The 22,943-nt window shown below is 46.2% G+C and overlaps 1 protein-coding gene and 1 long non-coding RNA gene across 34 annotated transcripts in view; one reads left to right on the forward strand and one right to left on the reverse strand.

Moving 5' to 3' along the window:
* The window catches only part of SORBS1 (sorbin and SH3 domain containing 1), a 221,969-nt gene that overhangs the window by 176,650 nt on the left and 22,376 nt on the right, over positions 1-22,943 (forward strand). For 31 of the 32 annotated variants that reach the window (XM_057734708.1, XM_057734714.1, XM_057734719.1 and 28 more), the window contains 7 exons: positions 7,138-7,310; positions 9,951-10,036; positions 13,037-13,204; positions 17,153-17,199; positions 20,735-20,849; positions 20,998-21,123; positions 22,566-22,760. In XM_057734708.1, coding sequence (XP_057590691.1) covers positions 7,138-7,310; positions 9,951-10,036; positions 13,037-13,204; positions 17,153-17,199; positions 20,735-20,849; positions 20,998-21,123; positions 22,566-22,760 — 910 coding nt within the window. Of the gene's footprint in view, positions 1-7,137; positions 7,311-7,815; positions 9,280-9,950; positions 10,037-13,036; positions 13,205-17,152; positions 17,200-20,734; positions 20,850-20,997; positions 21,124-22,565; positions 22,761-22,943 lie in introns of all 32 variants that reach the window. The other variant, XM_057734737.1, reaches the window with a different exon arrangement.
* Positions 1,672-22,658, reverse strand: LOC130853218 (uncharacterized). Of its 2 annotated transcripts, none has more exons than XR_009053700.1 (3): positions 22,549-22,658; positions 5,605-5,792; positions 1,672-1,722 (listed from the first exon to the last, which is right to left on the reverse strand). It is a non-coding gene; the product is annotated as an uncharacterized LOC130853218 (long non-coding RNA). The 2 variants fall into 2 exon arrangements; XR_009053701.1 differs by lacking the exon at positions 22,549-22,658 and adding an exon at positions 9,319-9,353.

The following is a 22,943-nucleotide window of genomic DNA, read 5'->3' on the forward strand; positions in this document are numbered from 1 at the left end:
GTTGCTATATACCTGATTGATGCTCTCGTATTTTTATAACTACAATAAATTATGAACTCCATGAAGGCAAGGACTGCATCTCCATACTGCCTGGTGCACCCGATAGATTTGGGAGCTGTTCGGGTAGGAGCAGCTTCTCATCTCGTCACCATTAGGTCACCATCTGTATTTCACTCTTTCAAATATGACTAGGAGGAAAGGCACACTATTGCCTGTTCCATTTGGATTGGGTGAGCCCACAGTGAGCCACGTTCACCAGTTCAAACAGAAGCCTGACTTGGTCTGAGTGCTGAGTTTACAGATTTGGGAGGGAAGGGGTCAAACATTACAGTCACTTGGGCATATCCAACCTATCTTGCCAAAGAAGACATTTTGCAAGAGTAATTTCATTTGAAAGTCAGTCAGCTGGGATTAGGGTATTTTGGTGAAAAATTGCTTCCGGTGGCTGGCTGAGTGAGCTCCTACTGGATCAAAGGCACTATGCTGGGTATTCTAGTAAGGGCATAAGATACAGCCCCTGACAGTTTTAGGAGCAAAACACATACACACAAACGTAGTAAATAGAAAGGCAATATGGCAAATGAATGAACCAGATTGTGGAGGTTAAAAGTGTTCAGAAGAGAAGGCAGCTCCCCAAGGCTGTCAGAGTGAAGAGCACAGGTCTTGAATGAAATGATAATTTTAACAACTTATTGAGCATTCACCATGTGCCAGGCCCTGTGCTTAGCATCTGATATACTTCACCTCACTTAGTCCTCAGCATTCCCGGATCAGGTGTTATTTTTAATCCCCATTTTGTAGGTTCGGGAACAAGCACAGAAAGGTAACATGTGGCCGCGCTCCACAGTTGTGCGTGGCAGAGCTACCGCCAGAGCAGGAGCAGGGACGGTCTAGCCCAGGAACTGCCGAGATCTGCTGGCGGCAGCAATAGACTCTCACCTGCACCAATACCAATTCAAAACTGGGTAATAAATTAACCGAAGACATGCTAGGGTCTACTGTTTTGAGTGACTGGAAAAACAACGGAAGCTACCATTTAGTTAATAGTGTGTTCACAGGATTAAGGAGGGACTCATGCCGATTTTTTAAAAGAGGCTATTGCTTTCAGACACTGAGTATTGTGCACATAAGGATATTTGATATATTAATTTACCAAGCACTCTATTTGTGTCACGGAAATAGGTCTCCAGAGGCCTCTGTTTTTCAGTCATAGCCCAGCTCTTGTGAAGTACTTGACAGGAATAGATGAGCTTTTCCCTCCTGCTATCTTCCATGTGGGGATTTTTCAGTAATTCAGGTTTGGTTTTCTCCCAGTTTGTGCAAATGAGTAAGGTTTTTCAGTATTTGGAATTGGTGAGGAGTCAGCCTAAGTGCAGTGCTTGACACATAGGAAAATGCACAGTAATTGTTTGCCGAATAAATGAATGTATCTATGAATCTTAATTAACCTGAACTCAACTTGCTCAGCACTGAGGCGGGCAGCTTGTGAACCAAGTCTGGCCCCTTGTCACTGCATGGACACGAAACACATGTGAAAGAAATGTTGGCAAGGCTTGACTTAACCCAAGGACTGAAGAAAGAGGAGTCACCAGTAGCCCAGGATCAAAAACTCTGTGGTCACTGGAGAAGTTATGGTGTTGTCTTAAAGCCACTTTCACATCTTGAGCAGGCTGCAGTTTAGCATTTTATTGGCATGATTCCATATCACAATGTTAGAAGAACCTGGGAAGAGAGAGAAAGAAATTCACCCATTGCCCCCGTATCCTTATACAACTATCAGTTTTTCCTCTCAAACAATATATCTTTTCATACTTGTGATCATAGTGTATGTCCGATTTTGAATTTTATTTCCGTGGAGTTATCAGATCTGTAAGTCAGCAGTGTATTTTCATCATGACTTTGCATTTTGGCGTTGGTTAGCATGAATACATTTTTTTTTGCCTAACTGAAGAGCTCTACTCTATTTGGCCAGCAGGTGGCACTCAAGAACAAGCCACTCTTGGTCCGCTAGAGAAAAGATTTTTTCCCTTAATGTAACGTAAGATCAAAACACAAATCCTTACCTGAAGAACTACATGAAGGATTAGAGACTCCCCTGGGCCTTAAAAATGTCAGAAATCTGTGTGCATGTAGGCATGTAATTTCATAGAATCATTCCACAAATACGTATTTATTGAACAGCAGTGCTAGACACCAGGCATGTAAAGGTTCATAAGATAAACTGCCTGGCTTCGAGGGGCTCAGAGTGTCATTGGGAAATTACACACTTGTACATGACAATCAGAATGCAGTGTGATAAATTCAGTGCTGGGCCCTGGGAAGCAGTGAGCACCTCTGTTTCAGTGGGGCATGAAAGAAAGGTTTTATAGAGCAGCAGCAAATAAGTGAATGACAGTAGCATTATATTATAAATACAAAAAAATTTTTTTCATGCAGTGCAAAAGGCTCTAAGTTGTCTAGACTCCCTTCTCCAAAGTCTAGAAAGTTCCCCCCGAAAACTCCAAGTGGTTTTGAACAATGAATTTATGAGGCTGGAATTTGTTTTGTCCTCTGTTGAATCTCCACCTAGGAGAGTGATTGACACTTAGTAGGTGCTCAGTGAATATTTGTGGAGTAAATAAAATGAGCAGTGGAATGAAAAATTAAGATCTTCTCTAGAAATATCATTGGCAGTGATTTGCAAAGATATTTGGAGGGAGTCAGGTCTGGAGACTTGGGCATTGGTGATGTGCTTCCTGTGTAGGCATCAGGTGTGAGCGGTCCAGGGAGGGAGAGAGCAGAAGGATTGCTGTGACTGTGTCAAGGACAGTGACTGCTTAGGTCTGGGGAGCAAGGGGAGAGAGGAGGGGGTTGATTTCCCCGGCTTCCTGGCTTGGGTGAGGGAAGAGAGAGGAACAGAGCTGGGTTTGGTTTGGGACAGGTTGGGTTTAAGATGCCTGAGGACCATGAAGGTGGTAATGTCTAGAAGGCAGTTGAATGTCTGTGTCTGGAGCTCAAAAGAAAGGTCTAAATAGATAATGGATTTGAAGGCGGATTTCGTGAGCATTCTCACCACTCCTGTTAGTTTTTCAGATGAAAGAAATTGAGGCTGAGAGAAAGATTGTTTCCAAGGGTTTAAACAGCGGGTTTACCTCAGCTGATCACATTCCCCGTTGGAGCCAGGCTGGAATCCCAGCCTGCTAGGACCCTGCCTGCCTTCTCCGGAGCCTGCCTGGTAGCATGATTGGAAACAATTGGCCCTAAGATGATTGCTCTGTTCTCTCACTTTATCCTTCCAGTGAGTGTGTTTTTGTTGAATCCCCCTTGAAACTCAGCAGCCAGCTCTGCGTCTCAGCCAGAGGGTGAGTTCTCTGCTCTGTCTCCTCCTGGCTTGCTCTTTCTGTATCAAAAATGGCTCAACTCAGGCTACCAAGGGCTGAGCTCCTGAATTTGACTTTTGTTAAGTAATCGGTGGCTGCTAGTCCTGATTGGGCCTTTCTCAATCAGCCTGGCTGGTTTTCCCATCCTCTCTGACCTGTGTGAACATAGCAAGGACCCAACAACTCTGTGACCTTCTGCAAATGCCTTCACGCCTCTGGTCCTCGGTTTCCCTTTGGGGACAGTGGAACAAATGATATCTTTCCAACATGAGGAGATGATATATTTAAAAACATTGTTCAAGAGCTTTTAGATATTATTTTTAAACATGGAGCCCCTCAGTTGTAAAGTGTCACACATCTGGAAAAAGCGTGATGGCTTTGGTATCAGAAAGAAAACAATTGGCTAGAGTAAATCCATTCTGAGAGGTTTCCTGAGTACTGGTTTGTTATTCTGGTGGGGAAGCAGGAAAAATGGTGATAACGGGTGGAATAGAGCCAGAGGTGGGGTGGCTGTGGGTGGGAGGTGGGTTCTGACAACTGGTGAGGTAGAGGGGGTGTGAAGTCAGGCAGCTGGTTGTGGCCAAGAGTCACGACCAAACAAAATGAGGAGGAACTAGGGAAGATGAGTTGGAGGTTCTGACCAAGGCTGAGGCCATTCAGGGGGAAGGACAGCAGAATAGAAACCACTGTCAGTCACTCCCCAGTGCCAAGGGAGATCGGGTAACCCCAAACCAAAGCAAACAGGGCTTTAGAGACTGTCCCCTCACAAAAAGGACCGCAGTCACCACGGCTTTTGGTTGGCAAGCCTAAGAGACATCTATTCATGGATCTTTTCTCAGCTGAGGTTGTACAAAAAAGGAGAAACGTGAGGTTAAACCGAAGAACAAAATCAGAAAATGCAACCAAAAAGAAGAGGGTGGACTGTGAAAGGGAAATTTAGAAAAGGGCAGATTTGTTTTTAATTGTGAAATTCAAATGTAACGCGTTTGAATTTAGATGCATTTAGATGTGCTTATATTTAAGCGTTTAGATGCGCTTACGTTTATTTAAATTGGCATATAGTGCCACAACCTTGCAAGTCACCTTTAGGGGTCCTCCAGCCCTCTAGCAAGAGCTGATGGCTTTTATCAATAAGAACCTGGGTGGTGTTGGTGAGCGCCACCTGCAGGCAGAAGCAGGAGAGCCAAAAGTAGCGTGGGAGGCAGCCCTTGTCCCAGAGCCTGGGGGTGGAAATGGGCACCTCCTGTCAGGGACCAGGCAGACACCAGTAAGGACAGCCAACCTGAGCCCAGGCTGCGCTAATTCCCTGTAATTTTTCTCTTTCCACACCTCTGATGACTCCATGGTCACTGATTTCAGGAGCTAAGAGCCCTCAGTGAATGTGATATAATTTTTATACTTGTGAAAGAATTTCTAAATACATCATGTAGCAAATCAAAGCATATCCTGAATCAAATCATGTGTGTCAATTTTTACTTTCAGAAAATGTGACCTTTTGTTCATCCAACAGCTATTTACTGAGCGTAGCCATGGCCAAGATAGTCTAGTGGGCTCCTGCCAATATGCAAGAGTCTTTCCGCCCCCTGCCCTTTCCAGAGGCTTCTCTCTGAGACACACACCGTGCACGTAGGGCTGCATGTGGACTCACTTCATTCATGTGCTTTTTTTTTTTTTTTTTTTGGGTGGCTGGGGGCTGTACCGCTGGGCTTGCTGTATCTTTCCTGAGCAGGGATTGAACCCGTGCCCTCGGCAGTGAAATCGTGAAGTCCTAACCGCTGGACTGCCAGGGAATTCCCATCATTCACATACTTTTTGTTCTCAACTTTGAGGGTTGGTTTTCTTTCCCCTTACATTCCCAGTAATGTTCTCCTGTCTTGGCCAAGGAAAGGGAAAGAGCATTTGACCCTCTGACCTAAGCCAGAGATAATGAGGAGGGGTGCAGGGAAACCCCGATAGCCTGGCAGTCCCCTGAATAGAGCATGTGAAGCCCTTAAGGCAGTGGTGGGCACACGACAAGGGCCCAGGAAGTGGTGGTGACGGGGAGGGGGTGTTACCAGTGCTGGAAGCAATGGACTTGCTCCAGGGAACTTGTCTATGTTGAGGTGGTGACATTGCCTGTCCTTCCACAGAGTCTCCACCTCTTCTCCATTTCTGACTCCTGGTTCTGGACACATTTGTCCCGGGGGTGCATTCGTGGCGGGTGGTGCTTGGCCATGATGACGCACCGGAGCTCCAGCATCCTTACCCCTGTTTCCTGTAATGTGTGAGCCTGGGGTCTTGGAAGGTGCTGCCTCCTGGGTCGTAGGGAAATGTTAGAGCAGCTGAGAGTACTGTCTGTGGTGCCCGACGACAAGGTTCAAGTTCCAGTGCTGCCAGTCCCTTGACCATGCCGGCTTTGACAAGTGTGCGACTCTCCCAGTGCCTCGTCCTCATCTGAAAACGGAGAAAGTAGGATTGTTTGTGGGAATTAAAGAGGGAATGATCATCAAGCACTTCGCACAGTGCCCCCCACGTAGGCCATCTCACCAAGCAGGGTGTACAGCTGCTGTTGACGTCATTGTCTGTAACTGTGGGGACCCAGAGTCTGCAGGAAGTATAAAAATGATTGTATGGTGACGCATGGGTAAAGAGAAAGAGATGGGCATATGTGAGAGAGCAAATGCAGCCCGGCGTTTCTTGTAGGATCTAGGTTGGGGGTGGTATGTGGGTGTTCACTATTGTAATTCCTTAAGATTTTCTTTCCACTTGATAATATTCATAATAAAACATTGGGATGAAGCAAGTTCATCAAGCTGCTTACATCTTTACAACTGAAAAATCCACATTGATATCCCTAAATGGAATTCACTAGAGCTGAAAAGCAGCCTAGAGGGAGCCTGAGTGCTTTTGTGGGAAAGGGGTCACCGCTGACCTGAGTGAGTGTGTGTGCGCACACGCGTGGGTGTGCCCATGTGTCAGTGTGTCCTTGGGTGGGAGCATAGAAAACTGGAATTGGGAAAGGGGAGGGTTCGGTGCGTAAGTGCTCTTAATTTTTTCTGTGCCCTACCTCATTCCAAAAAGGATTTGTGGTACCTTGCAAAGATACCTAGACTTTCAACAAGACAAAAATAAACAAAGGTTATAAACGAGCGTGTTTTAGCTTATGTTCATAATACATGACAGAAGGTGCTGAATACAGATGTTGAAAGCAGTGGATGGGATAAGAGGGTGTAGAATCCCAGCTTCCGGGTGCACTTGGTGGCTGATGTTCCTGGAGACCCAAGACAGCTGGGCCACCTCCTTTCATTGTTGATCTTAATGCTCCATTGGTCAAAGCACTTGTGAGGAACAACCCAGAAGAGCAATTCAGGTGGTAGACCTGAAATGGTAAACTCTGGTCAGCAACATGGCAGAAGCTCCACTCATGTCCTCAGCTGTCCTGTCTTGTGTGCAGCCACTGGGGCCCCACAGCCCCTCCTGTCTGGCCCGCCTTGTGCCCTCCATCCCCAGGCAGTGTTTATTAGAGTTATTCTTTTAAAGCACAGATGCAGGCATCTCAGTTAGAGCACCTCGCTGTTTAGACAGGATTCCTGAGCACCCTGGGGCACCCGGGGGCCTGCATTGTCTGTGGAGCTCTATGTCTAAATAAGAATGCCCTCTAGAAAGGACGTTGGTTAGGATGCCAGGAAGTGTGTGTCCTTGTCCTCAGCGGGTAATGTGCTTTTTAGAAAACTGCTAAAAATACTAAACCCTATTTTCTGTTTTTTTCTTCTCTCTTTTAAAATTTCATTGTTCTCAGTGTATATTCTTCCAACTTCCATGCGGTGAAGAGGGAATCAGATGGGGCTCCTGGGGACCTCACCAGCTTGGAGAATGAGAGGCAGATTTATAAAAGTGTCTTGGAAGGAGGTGACATCCCTCTCCAGGGCCTGAGTGGTCTTAAGAGGCCATCCAGCTCAGCCTCCACTAAAGGTAACTGGGTGAAGCCAGCAGGCCTTTCGCCCACCCACACTTATCGGGGTGATGGCAGCAAGGGTGAACCTCCAGCCACTGGGCTAAGTTTTGACTTGTTCAGATCCATTTCCAGACCACTGAGCCCTCCTAGTCCCATCCCCTGGTTTCTCACCGGCCATTTTTCTTTCTGGTATTAATAGTTTCCCTTCCTTGGAACCCCAGCCTTGCTCTCCCTGAAGCATCTCTCTCTTTTTTGTTCTGATTCCCTTGTCTTAGAATTTATCTGAGCTTTTCCTGACTCTAGCAGGGTGGCCATTTTTCGTTGCATCTTTGCACCTGCTTTGCAGCACAGATTATTTTGCTTCCGGACATCGACTGGAAATTGAAACAGAAAACAAAACAAAAAACCCTTATGACAAATGAGCATGTTACCTCTCCTTTTTTTTTTGTTTTTTTTTTTTTTGGTAGCAGCTTTCAGCTTTAACCTAATGGGTCTGTTTATTTTATTCTGCATGCTTTCCAGTGGATCGTAAAGGTGGGAATGCTCACATGATTTCTTCATCTTCAGTTCATAGCCGAGCGGTTCACACTAGCAGTGTGTTAGGCCCTGGGTGTAAGCACAAGAAACCCCTGTCTGCCGCGAAAGCCTGCATTTCGGAAATCCTCCCCTCCAAATTCAAACCCAGGCTCTCTGCTCCCAGTGCTCTTTTGCAGGATCAGAAGAGCATCCTGTTGCCGTCAGAAAAGACTCAGAGCTGTGAGAACCTTTGTGTCTCAGTTTCTCTGAACGATTCCAAAAGAGGCCTCCCCCTGCAAGTGGGGGGCAGTGTGGAGAACCTGCTCCTGCGCTCCCGGCGCGACTACGAGGGCAGGTCGGGCAGCACCATGAGCCTGCAGGAGTTCAGCGCCAGCGCCAGGAGGCCCTGCCCGCTCTCGAGGAAGGCCGGCCCGCAGTTCACCATGCTCTACCGGGACATGCACCAGATCAACCGAGCTGGCCTCTTCCTGGGGTCTGTCTCCTCCTCCAGCGTGCGGGATCTTGCCTCCCACTTTGAGAAGAGCAGCCTGGCGTTGGCCAGGGGCGAGCTGGGCCCTGGTCAGGAGGGCTCAGAGCACATCCCCAAGCACACCGTCTCCTCCCGCATCACGGCTTTCGAGCAGCTGATCCAGCGGTCCCGGTCCATGCCGTCCCTGGACCTGTCCGGCAGGCTGAGCAAGTCCCCCACGCCCGTGCTGGCCCGGAGCGGCCTGACCTCCGCCCGCTCGGCCGAGTCCCTCCTGGAGTCCACCAAGCTCCGGCCCAGGGAGGCGAATGGGCTGAACCCCGGGGTCATGTACGCCTCCCCGACGTGTAGCCGGGTGGCGGACCCCACCTTGGGCTTCAGGGGCCTCGTGCCTTCTGAGCCCCTCTCCGCCTGTTCGGAGGAGCTGGACCGCTGTTCGAACATCTCGAGCGACAGCCGAGAGGGCAGCAGCAGCAGCGTTCACGGAGATGTCCCCAGACACCGCCTCAACAAGTGCAAGGGCACCTGCCCAGCCTCCTACACCCGCTTTACCACCATCCGCAGGCACGAGCAGCAGCAGACCTCCCGGCGGCCCGACTGGCGCCCGGATCCCAGGGGGGACAAGGGCACGCTGCTCAGGAACATCTACCTAATGAGCCCCCTCCCTTTTCGGTTGAAAAAGCCCCTCCAGCATCCCCCGAGACAGCCTTGTCCCGGGGACTTCTCGGGCCAGAAGGCAGACCCCCCTGGTCAGCCCTATCAGGATGAGCCCCTCTGCAGGGGGAAGCCCTCCATTCCCAGACGCCTGTCTTCCCGGCACACCATGGCCAGGCTGAGCGGAATCTCAGAGCCCCCCCAGGAGAGACCCGCGGACCCGGAGGTCTGCCTGAGGCCCTTTAGTAATGGGAACTCTGTGCCGTACTCAGACCACGGCCTGGACGGGAACAACAACCCCCACAGTGACCTGGGGACGTCCCTCGGAGGTGGCCTTCTGTGTATTTGCCCAGTCTCACCTCACCCACCTCTCCACTCTGCTTGCTTTGTTCCCTCCTCCCGTGTGCCCTTGGTCCTCATTTTCTGGTCCGTCCTTTGTTTTCTGTTTGTTTTGCTTGGCAATTAATCATGGCTCGTAGTGGCTGCACTTCTTTAAAAACAGATCCCCCGTGTCATTTAGACTAACCACCAAACTCTGTTTCGAAAGAAAAATTGGCCGTTTAGCTCATCTGAGAAATTTGTTCATTTGAACTCCTGAACCCCTTGCAGTTCACACCAATTCCAACGCACGCCAAGGTTTTTTGAGAGGCAGCCTCTCTCGGTGGCCCTGTGTGTGTGTGTGTGTGTGTGTGTGAGTGTACAGTGTGTGTCCCTGTAAGATCCTGCACGCCTCTTAATAGGGACACTTTTCAAAGATGGTCCTCTCTTTGCTCACCTTTTGCCTCTGATTCATTTTCTTTGTATGAAACTAGTTTGCAAGTAAATCCAAAAAGTGGAAGGGAGGGGATTTGGGTTTTTTTTCTTCAGAATTTGAATACTGACCACCAAACGACGATGGTAAAAACTTGATAATTTATCATGGATGAAAGGTGAAATCTTTTTCCAGTCTGGTTTCCCACTGAATCTTTGCCTGTTTTAATTCTACTTTATTGTTTTGAAGATTCAGAATCACCAAGGCATTTTATACCCGCTGATTACTTGGAATCCACAGAAGAATTTATTCGAAGACGTCATGATGATAAAGAGGTAATCGCCACCTTTAAACTCTCTTAGCTCTTGTGCAGATAAAAATATGAAGGCAGTAGACATTCGGCGAGGTGACGTGACCTAGAAGTTAGAAGCAAACATTGGGATTTTCACAGGTAACTTTTTATATGACATAGGCTCAGTCACTCCTCTTTTAGTCCACGTCTCCAAAAAGTAGGACTGATTTCCCCCAAGGTGCTAAGTTCCAAGACCAGCCAGTACTGCTGCCCTGGAGGTTCAGAAGGAGGTTGCCCACCACTGCATGCAGGGCCTCATGAGGGGAACCCCCCAACCCCTGCCGATTATTCTCCAGGGAAACCCACCCTCCTGTTTCTCCAGTACTGCCCCCCCCTCTGAGGGCACAAAGCACAGTTTGTGTTGAGAAGGATGCCGTAGGAGAAAGAGGAAACGGAAAAAGAATAATGGCCATGATACATTTTATAGAAACAATTTGAAGAAATTGCCTTTAACTCAGAAGAGAGATACCCCGATGAATGCTGATAACCCCTTACCCCCAGAACTTCAGGATACAGACTTTGTCTTGCAGCTGTTGAAATGTCTGTACTGCAGTGATCTGACTGACGGGGCCAGGAAAGGAGCACATCCTCTTGGGATTTAGGAAGGGGTAGTTCTGCAAATCAGCTAAATGGGCAAAATCACAAGCTGCTGTTGCGACGAAGTGTTATTACGAGGTGTGCTTTCTAGATTTCACATTCGCAGACAAAAGGGTGCTATAGATTGAACAAGCTCTGATGACCATTTTCCTACAATGAAGAGATGGAAGAATTGCTTTGAACCTGGTGGCAGCAGGGGAAGGTGTGCATGTGTATACAGCTCCGTCCCTCTCCCTGTAAAGTCTGAAGCCTTTTTTCTATGTTCTGTTTTGTTGGGGTGGTTTCAGAGTTTAGGGGGATTTTGCTGAAGGATTTAGGGTAAGGGTGACATTGAGGAGAGCTAGAGGTAACAATCATCTCTGCTAGCTGGAGAGACAAAGGGCAAAAAAGACCACCACTCTGCCCTTCTCTGGGCACAATACAGACAGTACTCAGTAAGACATGTGCACCTGTCTATGAAAAGAAACAGGAGGAAGAATTTGATGGACAGAATTATTTGTGATAACGAGGTGAAAAACTCACAGTGGGTGTCCATCAGGCCACAGAACAGACTCCTATGTGTCACTGTCACTGAGATACAAGATTCCGCTTGTCGAAGCCTGGCCTGCTGTGATGAGGGAAGATGACATTCCATTTCAGCAGTATAAACCCTAGCATCCAGCGTAGAAGGTTTTGTGATAGAATTCTTGGCTGCCACATGGGAGGCAGGTTTTACTTTGCTGGTTTAGCCGTTCTGAGGGTGAGCAGCTTGTTCCCTGGATAAGGCTGGCTCACGGATCCTTGGGTCTCTATCCCTGGTTGCTGGCTTGTGTGTTTAAACTGTGGGAATGATGGATTTACTGAGGTCCGATTCACGCTCTGGTGGGAGCTCTGCTCCATTTGCATCCATCCATTCCCATTGCTACAGAAACAACTCACACGTCCCAGCTCAGGGAATGCCTGTCCTGGCATTTTTCTATGCCAGTGGCTTATTATGAACATGATTGATCATGGCCTTTCAGAAAACAAGAACCTATCGGTCCTGGAAGGGACATTAGTGGCCATCTAGCCAATCCCCTTGTTTTATCCAGGAAAGGCCTACCGCAGGGGAGTGGCTTGCCCCGGGCGGGCCACATAGCAAGTTGTACCAGAGGCAGAGCTGGAAACCAGGGCTCTGGTGTGCTTCACAAAGCACTTTCTCATGTCTTTTCTCATTTAATCCTTACCACAATTTACCTGAGCACTGGAAATCCCACAGCCATTTGACAAGGTATTGCCTTATTATTGGTGGACCCGGGGCCCACCATCCTTTGAGGCTAGGTGTCACTTCAGGCATTTAATTGCCTGCTGGGAGAATACTAATGCTTTATCGAGAATGCTCAGAATGATCAGTTCTAATTAATGCCTTCCTGCAAGAAATATTAATCCCGGGAATGTATGACTGGTACGGAGTAAGAAAACACATTAAAATTCTCTTCCATAGGGTCCTTTCAGTAGACAATGAGGACATTTAGTTAAATGCGATGTTGTTTAATTACCTTAAAAGGCCTTTAAAAATAGAAATAGATGACTATTTCCTTAATTTAGGTGAGAATATTTCTTCTAAACCCAGATACTATTATTCTTAGTTTATCGCCTATATTTATAGTCTATGTCATTCCCTTAAACTCAGCTTCATTTCACCTAAGGAAAAAACAGTTAAGTAAGAAGTACAATAGGATGTTAAGTGATGCTTTCTGTCAGTCACATAAATCGCCTTTGGTGCATGTGCTGAGGCCTCCTAAAAATTGTACTCGGAGGAAGGGTTGTCTGGCCAGGGAGAAGGGGTGCCATGTTTTCTGAAATGGGTATCTCTACTCTCTTGAGCATATTAAAGTGGCAGGAATAGGAAGCACGAAATGACCCACTTGCCATGGAACCACATAGTAAAGCCCACAGGGGTTATGATAGGCCTGACTTGGGCAGGAGGAATCAGCCGGCCCTGGTCCCACCATGGGAACTCATCCCTGCCTGAGCGAGGTAAGGATAGCACTCCAGCCTCCCGCCATGCTCCCTGCTCGTGAGTGCTCCGGAGGGACCCCCGGATGCCCTGGCCTTGGCCGCCTTGTATCAGGAGGCTTTGGGCTGAGCCGGGGGATAGTCTGCAGACAGTGTAACTGTATGGGACTCAGCCTTGCCCACATCCCAGTGCTCCCCCGGTTTCTCTCCCTGCAGTGCTGGCTCCTCCCTACACAGAGCGCACAGGGGGTGGTTCCAGCGGGAACGTCGTACTTGCGGCCGTAAGCCCCTCCAACATCTGTTTCCTCCCTATTGACTCAGCACCTTTCTCCTTAGTTGTTTTTGTTGGCAGTTTTCCAATATGCTGGACCAGATGATTCACAGCCCATTTTATGCAATTTCATGGCAGAAACTTTTAGCGGACCAGAGACGACTTAAGCGCGAGCAAGAAGAGGCCGATATTGCAGCTCGACGCCACACAGGCGTCATTCCAACGCACCATCAGTTTATCACTAATGAGCGCTTTGGGGACCTGCTCAATATAGACGATACGGCAAAAAGGAAATCTGGGTCAGAGGTCTGTTTTGGTCGCCTCGATCTGCTGCTTGACCCAAAGCAATATGTGCCTCCCCTCGGCATTGCCCTCTGTAGGCCAAATTAGTTCTCCAAACAGCATCTGTCCTCCTGGCTTCCCTTAGGCTTGCTTTGGCTCTTGTCTGGCTGGTCGGTGGACATGATTCCCATCGTGTCCTGTGCTCTGTATGTCCAAGCATGCCTGGCTGTGGGACCGGGGCCTGCTGGCGCACACCCCAAATGCATGCCTTAGAGCATCGGCTGCCTTCGTGAGTCTGGTCCTCTCCATCTGCATTTTCTCATGGTACTGTGTTGCCTGTGCATTCTGCTTAGAAACCTATGCCTTCGTTCATATGCATTTGTAGCTATGGTGTGGACACCTACAAGGTTCTTCTTTGAAGAGATGGTTTAGTGAAACTTGTATTACATGCAATCCTGCCGCTCTGTATCCTACAATGATTTAATTGACTGAAGTGTTCAGTTGAGCTGAAGCCTCACTGAGGAGTTTTGAAAGCCAAAGAGTTTTGCAGTTAGGGTGAGCCATGCAGGGTAAGAGCTCTCGAGAGAGATCTCCTTTCTTCCCTTAATTTTGACATTTCACAGTTGAGATTATGAAATTTAATATTATACAAGGGAACAAAGAAGCACAAGCCTTTGAAGTGATTTTATCCAGGCCTTGGCCTCCTGCATGAAGGTCAACATGTTGAAATTCTTGTGCCAGCCAAATGCTGCATCTTGCATCAGCGTTTGTTTTGCCATGTGATCTTTAAGTAGCCCTGCTGAAGATGAGCTCCTTTGAGGGAAGTGTATATGTCTGGGGCTTGGGAGGACTGGGGAAATGGGGAAGTGACACCAAAGTATATACAGTTTTATAATAGTTCAGTGTAGTAGCCAATTAAATGTTCACGTCTCTATCTTTTGAGTGACAGAGGCACCACTGGCTGTTCATCAGATGGTTTGGCTTTTGTTTTCTTTTCTAAAGAAATAGAAGCTGACTGTAACAACGAGAGAAAAGGGGGAACCAGACTAGAAGAAGGAAAGCTGGGGAGGGGAAGGAGACTCTAAAGTGATGGAGAATAATAAAATGTAATAAGGAAGAGGCAGAAGTTAGCAGGAGTTACTCAGATACAAGGGAAAGACAGCCGCCAGCCCTCAGCATTCCAGCTCCTCCATAAACCACCCTGTTCTGAAGGCTCTAGTGAGGGGTTATCCTCATTTCCAGGCCTACCTGGTTGTGAGTGATGGAGAAGATGGGAACATGCAAAGGCACCCTAGGGCTGCCTACTTCCACGTGTAGATAATACATGCAAATAAAATGCAACCAGGGCACCGATAACCATGGACAGAGGCAGACAAACTGCCGAACCCGCCCTGCCTCCCTTCTAGAGCAGAGGTTCTCAAATGTGAGTGTGTCAGAATCCCCTAGATGCCTGTTAAAATACAGGTTGCTGGGCCTAGAGATTCTGGGGCAGAGCCTGAGAATTTGCATTTCTGAGCAGGGACCACATTTTGAGAATCACTGCCCTAGATGTGGACCGACCCAACATGGGACAATAAAGACCAATGAGTCCACTAGGTGGACTGGTGCACCAGGCTGTGTAGATGTACTTCTGCACCATTCAGTAGAATTTGGGTGACCACTGATTCTGTCCAGGACCCTGTGAGGGGATAGAAACAAGACTCATACTGTGCCCTTGGGAAGCTGGCAGTCTAGTGGAAGAGGAACCCTTGGAACAGCTACCTCTGTTGTAGTAAGTAACACAACGCCTTGGGAACCAGAGGAGGAAAAGATAGATGCAGCCCTAGGAGGATGGAGAAAATAAAGAGGGAGATGATGCTTTGTATAGGCAATGATGACTCATCTAATATGTCTTAAGAGTTCAGTGGAATCAGTTTCTCAATCTTGAATAATGTATGGATTCCCTTTAATGAAAACAAAAATTTTTACCAACCCAATTGGGTTGACCTAAGGCAATTTACAAATTAAATAGTAAACTATACACCTATACGATTTTTATTTAATTGGTAATTATTAATTTAATTGAGAGCTGATTAATTTTCACGTCTCCATCTTTTGAATGACAGAGGCACCACTGGCGGCTGTTCATCAAATGGTTTGGGTTTTATTCATTTAATCGATAGTTGATATAATTTCACCTGAACTCAGTTGCCACTCAGAGTGTGAATATTATGCTGTTTTTGTATAAATTTTTTAAAAGTTTGTACAGCTCTGCAGCTGTCTGTCAACCAACCCCCCATAGCCACTTTTTCCAATTGGAATCATTGTGAAATTTTTGTCCTTAAAATGTTGGTCATTTGGCCTTCTCTTGTGAACTTGTCATTTACCATTAACTCCACGCTTGTTCTTATTTGCTTACAACTGTTAAATTATGCTCTTTGGTCACAGACAGGCATTGAAATTCTGTGACATTGATTATAAGGTCATCATTCAGTTGACTTCCAATATGTATGGTAAACAGATGGAAACATCACATGAAAATGCAAAATTTAAAAAAAATTCCTGTGGAGAATTCATGGCCTTAAAGAAGATCCCTACAAGACCCCAGCTTGAGGAGCCTGGAAATACAGGGCATTTCCCTAAGGGATCGGGATCTAAAACTAAGCTTGATGAAGCTTCTAAAAACCATTTTTTTTCCACACGTAGAGTCTCCCCTTTTCCACCCTGCTTTGTCCATGCCTGCTAATATTGAGGAGGAAGTATGTGATTTAATTTTCATCACATTGTTTCCCTAGGCCAGAAAGTCATAGCAGCTGAAAAGGTTTGAGCTGCTCATGGCTGGGACAGAATTATACTGGCAGCCATAAACAGCTTGCTCACATAATTTCTCCCCTTTCTTTAAAAAAAAAAAAAAAAAAGTTAATATAACTACTTTTAATGATGGGGAAGAAAGATGTGCACATAAACATGGTAAGTAAAAGGGAACCTTTTGCTTTCTTTGCTGGAATTAGAGATGAAGAAATTCCAGACAGAGAAGTGGTGTCTAGACAAGGTGCACAAGTAGATTTGCCTGACTGTGACAGGAAGAGTGTCACAGGAGATGAAGGCAGGTGTGAGTGGGGAGAAATGGCCCAAAGGCCTTCCCCCACCTCAGGAATTGAGAGTTGATCTGAGGGACGGTTAAGAGACTCAGCCAACTTCAAAGTGAGGAAGTGACGTGATGGAGGTATTTGAGGAATGTCGTTTGTGCTCCTGGGTGACAGTAGATTAGAGTGAAGAGAACTGAAGTCAAAGGAAGCTTTGTGCCTGTGGGAACTAGAGGTCGGACCTGAGTGGGGTTGTGGAGGGGACAGAGGGAGGGTTGGTGTGACTTAATGACAGACACGTGAGAAAGTGGAGATGGGGGGCTGTGGATGACTTCCAGGCCTGGGGGCGTCTAGGAGGAGAGGGCTACCCAACAAGAATGGAAGCCTTGGAGGAAGAGCACAAGCTCAGGGCTCACTTTATCTGACTTTTTGGATGATTTCACAGACCTTGAGAAACATGTGGAGTTGGAGGTGATGTGAGAAGGCCATCAGGGTTCATCTACTTGCAGGTCATAATTTAGGTCAGGCAGAGAGAATATGTTCCCCAAAGACTAAGATAGTAGATAAGGAATGTCTCAGGACTTCTGGCTGTTTTTTGTTTGTTTGTTTGTTTGTTTAATAGTGGTGTCAGCCTTGGGGACCAGTATTTCAGCTTTAGGACTTTTCTAAGCATCTCTTCCCCAAATCTGACCCCCCGTAGGGGGATCCTCACGCATGGCATAGCTGACCAGACATTCATCTACTGCTCTGCGAAGGTCAGACAAGTGTTATTCTGCCCAGATTTCAACACCAGCATAAACTGGTTAGGGTGGATTTTTCTGCTTTGCTTTCCAGAAACTTGTAAACATAAGTCCTTTTCATTTTTCAAAAATTGTGATTTTAACTTATCTTTGTTTCTTGTGTTTAGATGAGACCTGCCAGAGCCAAGTTTGACTTTAAAGCTCAGACACTAAAGTAAGTGCCACCAGTCATATCCATTTATTTTAACTGCCTCTTTGAAACACAGCAGTTCATTCACAGAGAAGAGTTGGAGAAAATAACAGTTAAAGAAACAGTACTTTTTAGATTTTACTGTGTGCAAGCACCATTCAAAGTACTTTACGTGTGTTAACTCATTCAGCCCTCATTGGAACCCTGTGGGGTTGGTGCTATTGCTATTTCCCTTGTACTACTGGGGGAACCAAGGTTCTGCAAGGTTAAGGAACTTGCCCAAGCTGGTCAGTGATGGAGTTGGGATTCAGATCCAGGCAGCCTGTTGTCAGAGGCTGGGCTCTCACCTCTGTGCCCCTCTGCCACCTTCTGTGTAGGGACTCAGTCTGCTTCATTAAGTGATGGCTTGATCCGACTTTCTCACGGAAGGAACCAGAACCAGTCTCTAGGAAGATAACTTTGCCAGTTTTGCCTCAACATCCTAAGAGATTAAAAGCTTATGTGAACCCACAGGAGATCAGCATTTCTCTAAGTATGTTTGTTCCGCAGAGGGCTGGCTCTGTAAATATTTCTCAGCTAGTGTCCCATCATAGCAGTGAGTCTGGGAACCACTGCATCTTATGTCTGTACCTCCTGCCCCTCCTTGAAGAGAGACTTTGCTATTGGCATATTAATGGCTCTCTAGAAGCTTTTCAATAAAGAAACCTGATTCGCTGATTTAGCCAGTGTTACCAGTGGATGACCAGAAAACCTTTCTATTTTCCATAGAATGAAATTTGAGAAATGCTACCAATGACTGGGTTCCAAGAGGAACCTGCTTACTTTATATCTAATTATGGATTAAAATGGGCTGTGAGTTTTCATTGGCAGGAGTGAACAGTAGACATCCTGTTGTCCTGGTGATGAGAGAGGAAGGAAAGCCCTCCATCCTTGGGTGCTGGGAAATGCTGTGTGGAGGCCGCTCGGCCGTGGTTCCGATTTCCTGCAACACAAAATGAGTGACTAGTCCACTGTTTCTTCAGAACCTAGGCACAAATCTGGTACATTTGGCTTTGCCTGTAATTTAATTACTCCAATGCTTTAGCTCTTCAGCTCTTGAGAGGTAGTGACAAAATGTCATGGGGAGATTATGGGCTCTAGAGTCAGGAAGTCCTGGGTTTGAATCCAAACTATGCCACTTATTGCCTCTGACCATGGGCAAGTCATCAACCTCTCCACTTCAAATTTCCTCATCTGTAAAATGGGCATAAAAATGCCTCTCTTACAGGGCAGCCAAGGTAATAAGTATAAAATATTTTGCACAGAGTAGCAAAAGTATCCCCCACCTTTTTCTTAAACTGGAAACCTCTGGTTATTAAAAAAATTAAAAGTTATATAAATTAATTTTTCAGTATAATCAAGAAGTACCTTTTCCTCTTTTTTTCTTTGAACTGAGAAAGTTCCATGTAATCATTGAATGGTATTATGATATTACATTTAGCTAGATTTCATTAGAAAAATCCTGGCAAACAGAACAGATGAGAAGGCTGAGACAGACAGAACTCTTCACCATTTATCACCATTGCTTATGCTGGGGACAGGGCTCCTTCCTCCTGACCCAGTGCTTTCATTGTACCACGTTGCCTCCCCCAAAAAGTTAACAGAACTTTTTAAAGAGAAATCGAGAGATCCATAGACTTGAATATTTTAAACATCTGGGTTTTGTTTTCCCTCAGAGTATGGTACTCAAAAAAGTGTTCTGTGGGAGCACTTGTTTCAACCAAGTTAAACAGGTTTCTGGCCCACAGGACTGTCTCCAAACTTCCACTGTGCTAACGTACATGGTGACGCTCCAGAAAAGATCTAAAGTATATCATGTTATTATTTCCCAAGCCTTGTTACTACCAGACCTTGCCATGTGGTTCTTTGGGGATGGGGTATGGTCCATCCCCAAAGAATAGGAAGGAGGCAGCCCCAGCACCCTGTGATACATCTCCTTTGGCCATGACCTCTCAGCCTCACATGAACTGTCCCCCTTTTCGCTTACCTGGTGGGGCAGGGCATCACACCTCCCACCTGCTTCCACACCTGTGAGTCACTTAGGTTTTGGAGCCTGCAGATCTCCAGCAGGTGTGAATATTCTGAGGGTTCTGCTCATCTGTGTGTCCACAGTTGGGGGTAAACAGAGGGGAGAATTCAGAACTTCCCTAAGAAGGGCTATGGCAAGAATTTGGCCAAAGACATTCTTTCTTCCAGAGACAGATGCCCTGGATCCCCTTCACACCCCTCTTTATGGTTAGAATCCTGCCTACCAGTGTGAGACCCACACAGACTGCCTTGTTCTCTCATCCAGCACAGAGCTGACATTGTGTGAGGTTTTCCAGATGTGCCCCCATTGTTTAGCCAGCATCCCTCAATTACATGGGACTTCCTGGCACACTGCAAAGTGGATACACCCCCTCCAAATTGCAGTCAGAGACCTGTCTTTCCATGCTATTTGTTTGAGGCAAATGGAAAAGATCTAGGTCAGTTAGGTTTTTGTTTGTTTTTTGAGTTGAAGAAAATTTCAAGTTACACTTTTTGTGTTGCTTAAAATTTATCTTCATCTCATTTTTAAAAAATGGAGTCCTGGTTAGAGGTTAACATATTATTGAGGCAAACAAAGGGGTGAATGTGGAAAAGTTGAAAAAGGGCATGAAGAACATTTGAAGGAAAATCCACTCTTCTTTCCAAGATCCCTTTTCCATGTTGAAAAGAAAGTGAATTAACATGTACTGACTGTTAACTATGTAACAGGCACCGTGCTAGCTGTTTTATTTGTGGTTCATTGCTGTATTCTCCACCAACTCTGAGTTAGCTCCTATTTTCAGATAAAGAAAGTATCTCAGAGAAATTAAATATCATGCCCAAGGTGCCAGAGCTGGTAAATGGTATAACTGGGTTTTGAATCCAGATCTGCCTAATATCAGAGCCTTTCTACTGCATGATGATGGATGGATGGATGGACGGACGGATGGATGGATGGATGGATGGATGGATGGATGGATGGATGGATAACGAAATGGGTGGTGGATGGATAGCTAAATGGACAGAACGATAAAAGAATATTAGTATGTCACAAACAATTTGAGGGTAATTTAAATGCCATGGGTAATGAAGACATGCCTTTCTGGGCATAGAAGTGGGTAATGAAAGTATCTAGAAGGAAACATTTTTCATCATTTAATGAACAGCAGCTAAGACTGCTGGGTGCATCACTATGTGTTGTGCACATATTCTGAGCATAAGATAGCACTGACAAAAAACACATTAAGGAAACCACAACAAACTAGTAAGGTGTCTGAGCACTTTCAAGTAGTAGTCAGTTTGAAAGTTAACCCTCATCCCACAAGACTGGAAAAATGCCAAATATGCTGTAATTTCCTAAATAGTGGGATTCTCACATCCGTCCATGGAGCCCCCTCTTCTGTAACTTGTGCCCTTTGACCTCACTCGAAGTCTCCTTTTGCTAAAATACTGAGCGTCTTAATCTTACACACATTGGAACATCTGGTAAAATGCTGTGACCCTCTGTCCACAGGGAGCTTCCTCTGCAGAAGGGAGATATTGTGTACATTTATAAGCAGATCGATCAGAACTGGTATGAAGGAGAGCACCATGGCCGAGTGGGGATCTTCCCCCGCACCTACATCGAGGTACTCTGGCTCGTTCTCTTTCTAAGGAAAAGCCCAGTTGTGCCCAAAGCACTATTCATCTAACTCGTGTTTTGCTTCCTCCTTTCCTCTCATTTCCCTGCTTTCTTCTCTTTTCCATTCTCCTTCGCCTCTTGTTTTCCTTTCTCAGCTTCTTCCTCCTGCTGAGAAGGCTCAGCCCAAAAAGCTGGCACCAGTGCAGGTTCTGGAATACGGCGAAGCTATCGCCAAGTTTAACTTTAATGGTGATACACAAGTAGAGATGTCCTTCAGAAAGGTAAGCCGCCCTTTCATCCCACGCTGGCGAGCCCCGCTGGGTGGTGCTGTTATCATGGGCATGGGGCATGGCAGTGGCGGCCAGTGTGGTGGGGCGGTTGTATGTCCAAGAGCCTTGCCCCATCAAGGATTGCACTGAGGGCAATTGGAGGATTTCCGCAGGGAACTATTAAAAAACAAACCCTACACTGAGTTCACTAACGAAACAAAAATTTATTACTTTTATAAACTGTATTCAGCATTTATCGAGCACCTAGTAGTTGAGAAGTGCCGTGTTGGTAATCAGGTGGTACAACGTTCATGTAGTGAAAAGGAAGTCCAGGAGAAGTCTGAAAAACTTTGAAGCCAAGAGTCATAGGTTATCAGCTGTGTGGCCTTTGGGGAGTTAAATGATTTTTCAGGGTCGTGATTTTCTCATATGTAGTATGAAGCTAAATGGCCCTCTTCCAGAGCTGCTGTGAGAGGATTAAAGGAAACAGCCTCAGTGAAGCCCCAGCGTGACACGTGGCATCTAGCTGGGGCTCAGTGAACAGGAGATGACAGTGTTATCATTGCCTTCAAGGCGCTCATGCTTATTTCAAACACAGTTAAGCTGTGCAGAGACACTCTCCTTCTGAAGAATTCAGACGCTGTCTTTACATGTCAACATTCTCTACTGGCTGATGGTATTAAAGTTACTAATTTTACTGAGGATTGAGGGAAGTGAGTTTATGCCTTGGGCAAAAAACGAGCCACCTTATAGAAAAGAGAAACACTGGAAGCAACCTAATTGCCCTACATCAGGAAACCAATAATTAAACCATTATGTGTATGTACAATAGAACATCCTGCAGTGGGTCATTAAGCTGTGCACCGCTGGGAAAATGCAGAATTATATTTCTTGATAAAGAAGGAGATTCATTGTGTGTTACTAAGTATAAAAAACAAGCTAGAAAGGGGACTACAGTGCATATTCAGTTTTCATAAGAAAAAAGTATGTGCAAGTCTAATTCACATGGAATTATCTACACCAAAATATTAACAGTGGTTTCCCCCAAGTGATAAGATGGGTCATGCTTATTTTCTGCTTTATGTTTTCATTTTTCTGTAATGATACAAGAAAAAATATAATTATAAAACCCCAAAAACCTTTACCCTAGAGAAGATTAGATATCTGTCTATTTTGCATTAGATGAGTCAAAAATACTGCATTTGCCTGTTAGCTTGAGGGAATGAGTCTGACCTTCTCCCTTACCAAAATATGTAAAGACCAAGCTTAACAGCCTCCAGGTAGCTGTACCGCTAATGGAATTATCTCCATCCCAGTGATACTAATTCCATCCAGGTCTAGCAAGGAAAGTTTTTCTGCATGAAGAATGTGATAAATAATGCAGGAGAGCACAGGGGCCTTAGACGTGCTGAGACCTGTTAGGACGAGGACCTTTACCTTGCCGTGTCTTGCAGGGTGAGAGGATCATGCTGCTTCGACAGGTGGACGAGAACTGGTACGAAGGGAGGATCCCAGGGACGTCCCGGCAAGGCATCTTCCCCATCACCTACGTGGACGTGATCAAACGGCCACTGGTGAAAAACCCCGTGGATTACATCGACCTGCCTTTCTCCTCCTCCCCCAGTCGTAGTGCCACTGCAAGCCCTCAGGTACCTAAGCTTCCCATCACTGGTTTTCACACTCAGCACGACAAACTTCAGTGCTAATGGCACACAGCCCCTCTGAGGCGGTTCTGCGACACTGTGATTAAGAACTGTCTGCAGCAGTGCAGAGTATACACACCGGGGTTTGTTTTCATGTGTACAATGGCATTTTTCAAGAACTTGGTGGGA

This window comes from Hippopotamus amphibius, chromosome 5 (genome assembly GCF_030028045.1).
Source record: "Hippopotamus amphibius kiboko isolate mHipAmp2 chromosome 5, mHipAmp2.hap2, whole genome shotgun sequence".
Taxonomy (NCBI): domain Eukaryota; kingdom Metazoa; phylum Chordata; class Mammalia; order Artiodactyla; family Hippopotamidae; genus Hippopotamus; species Hippopotamus amphibius.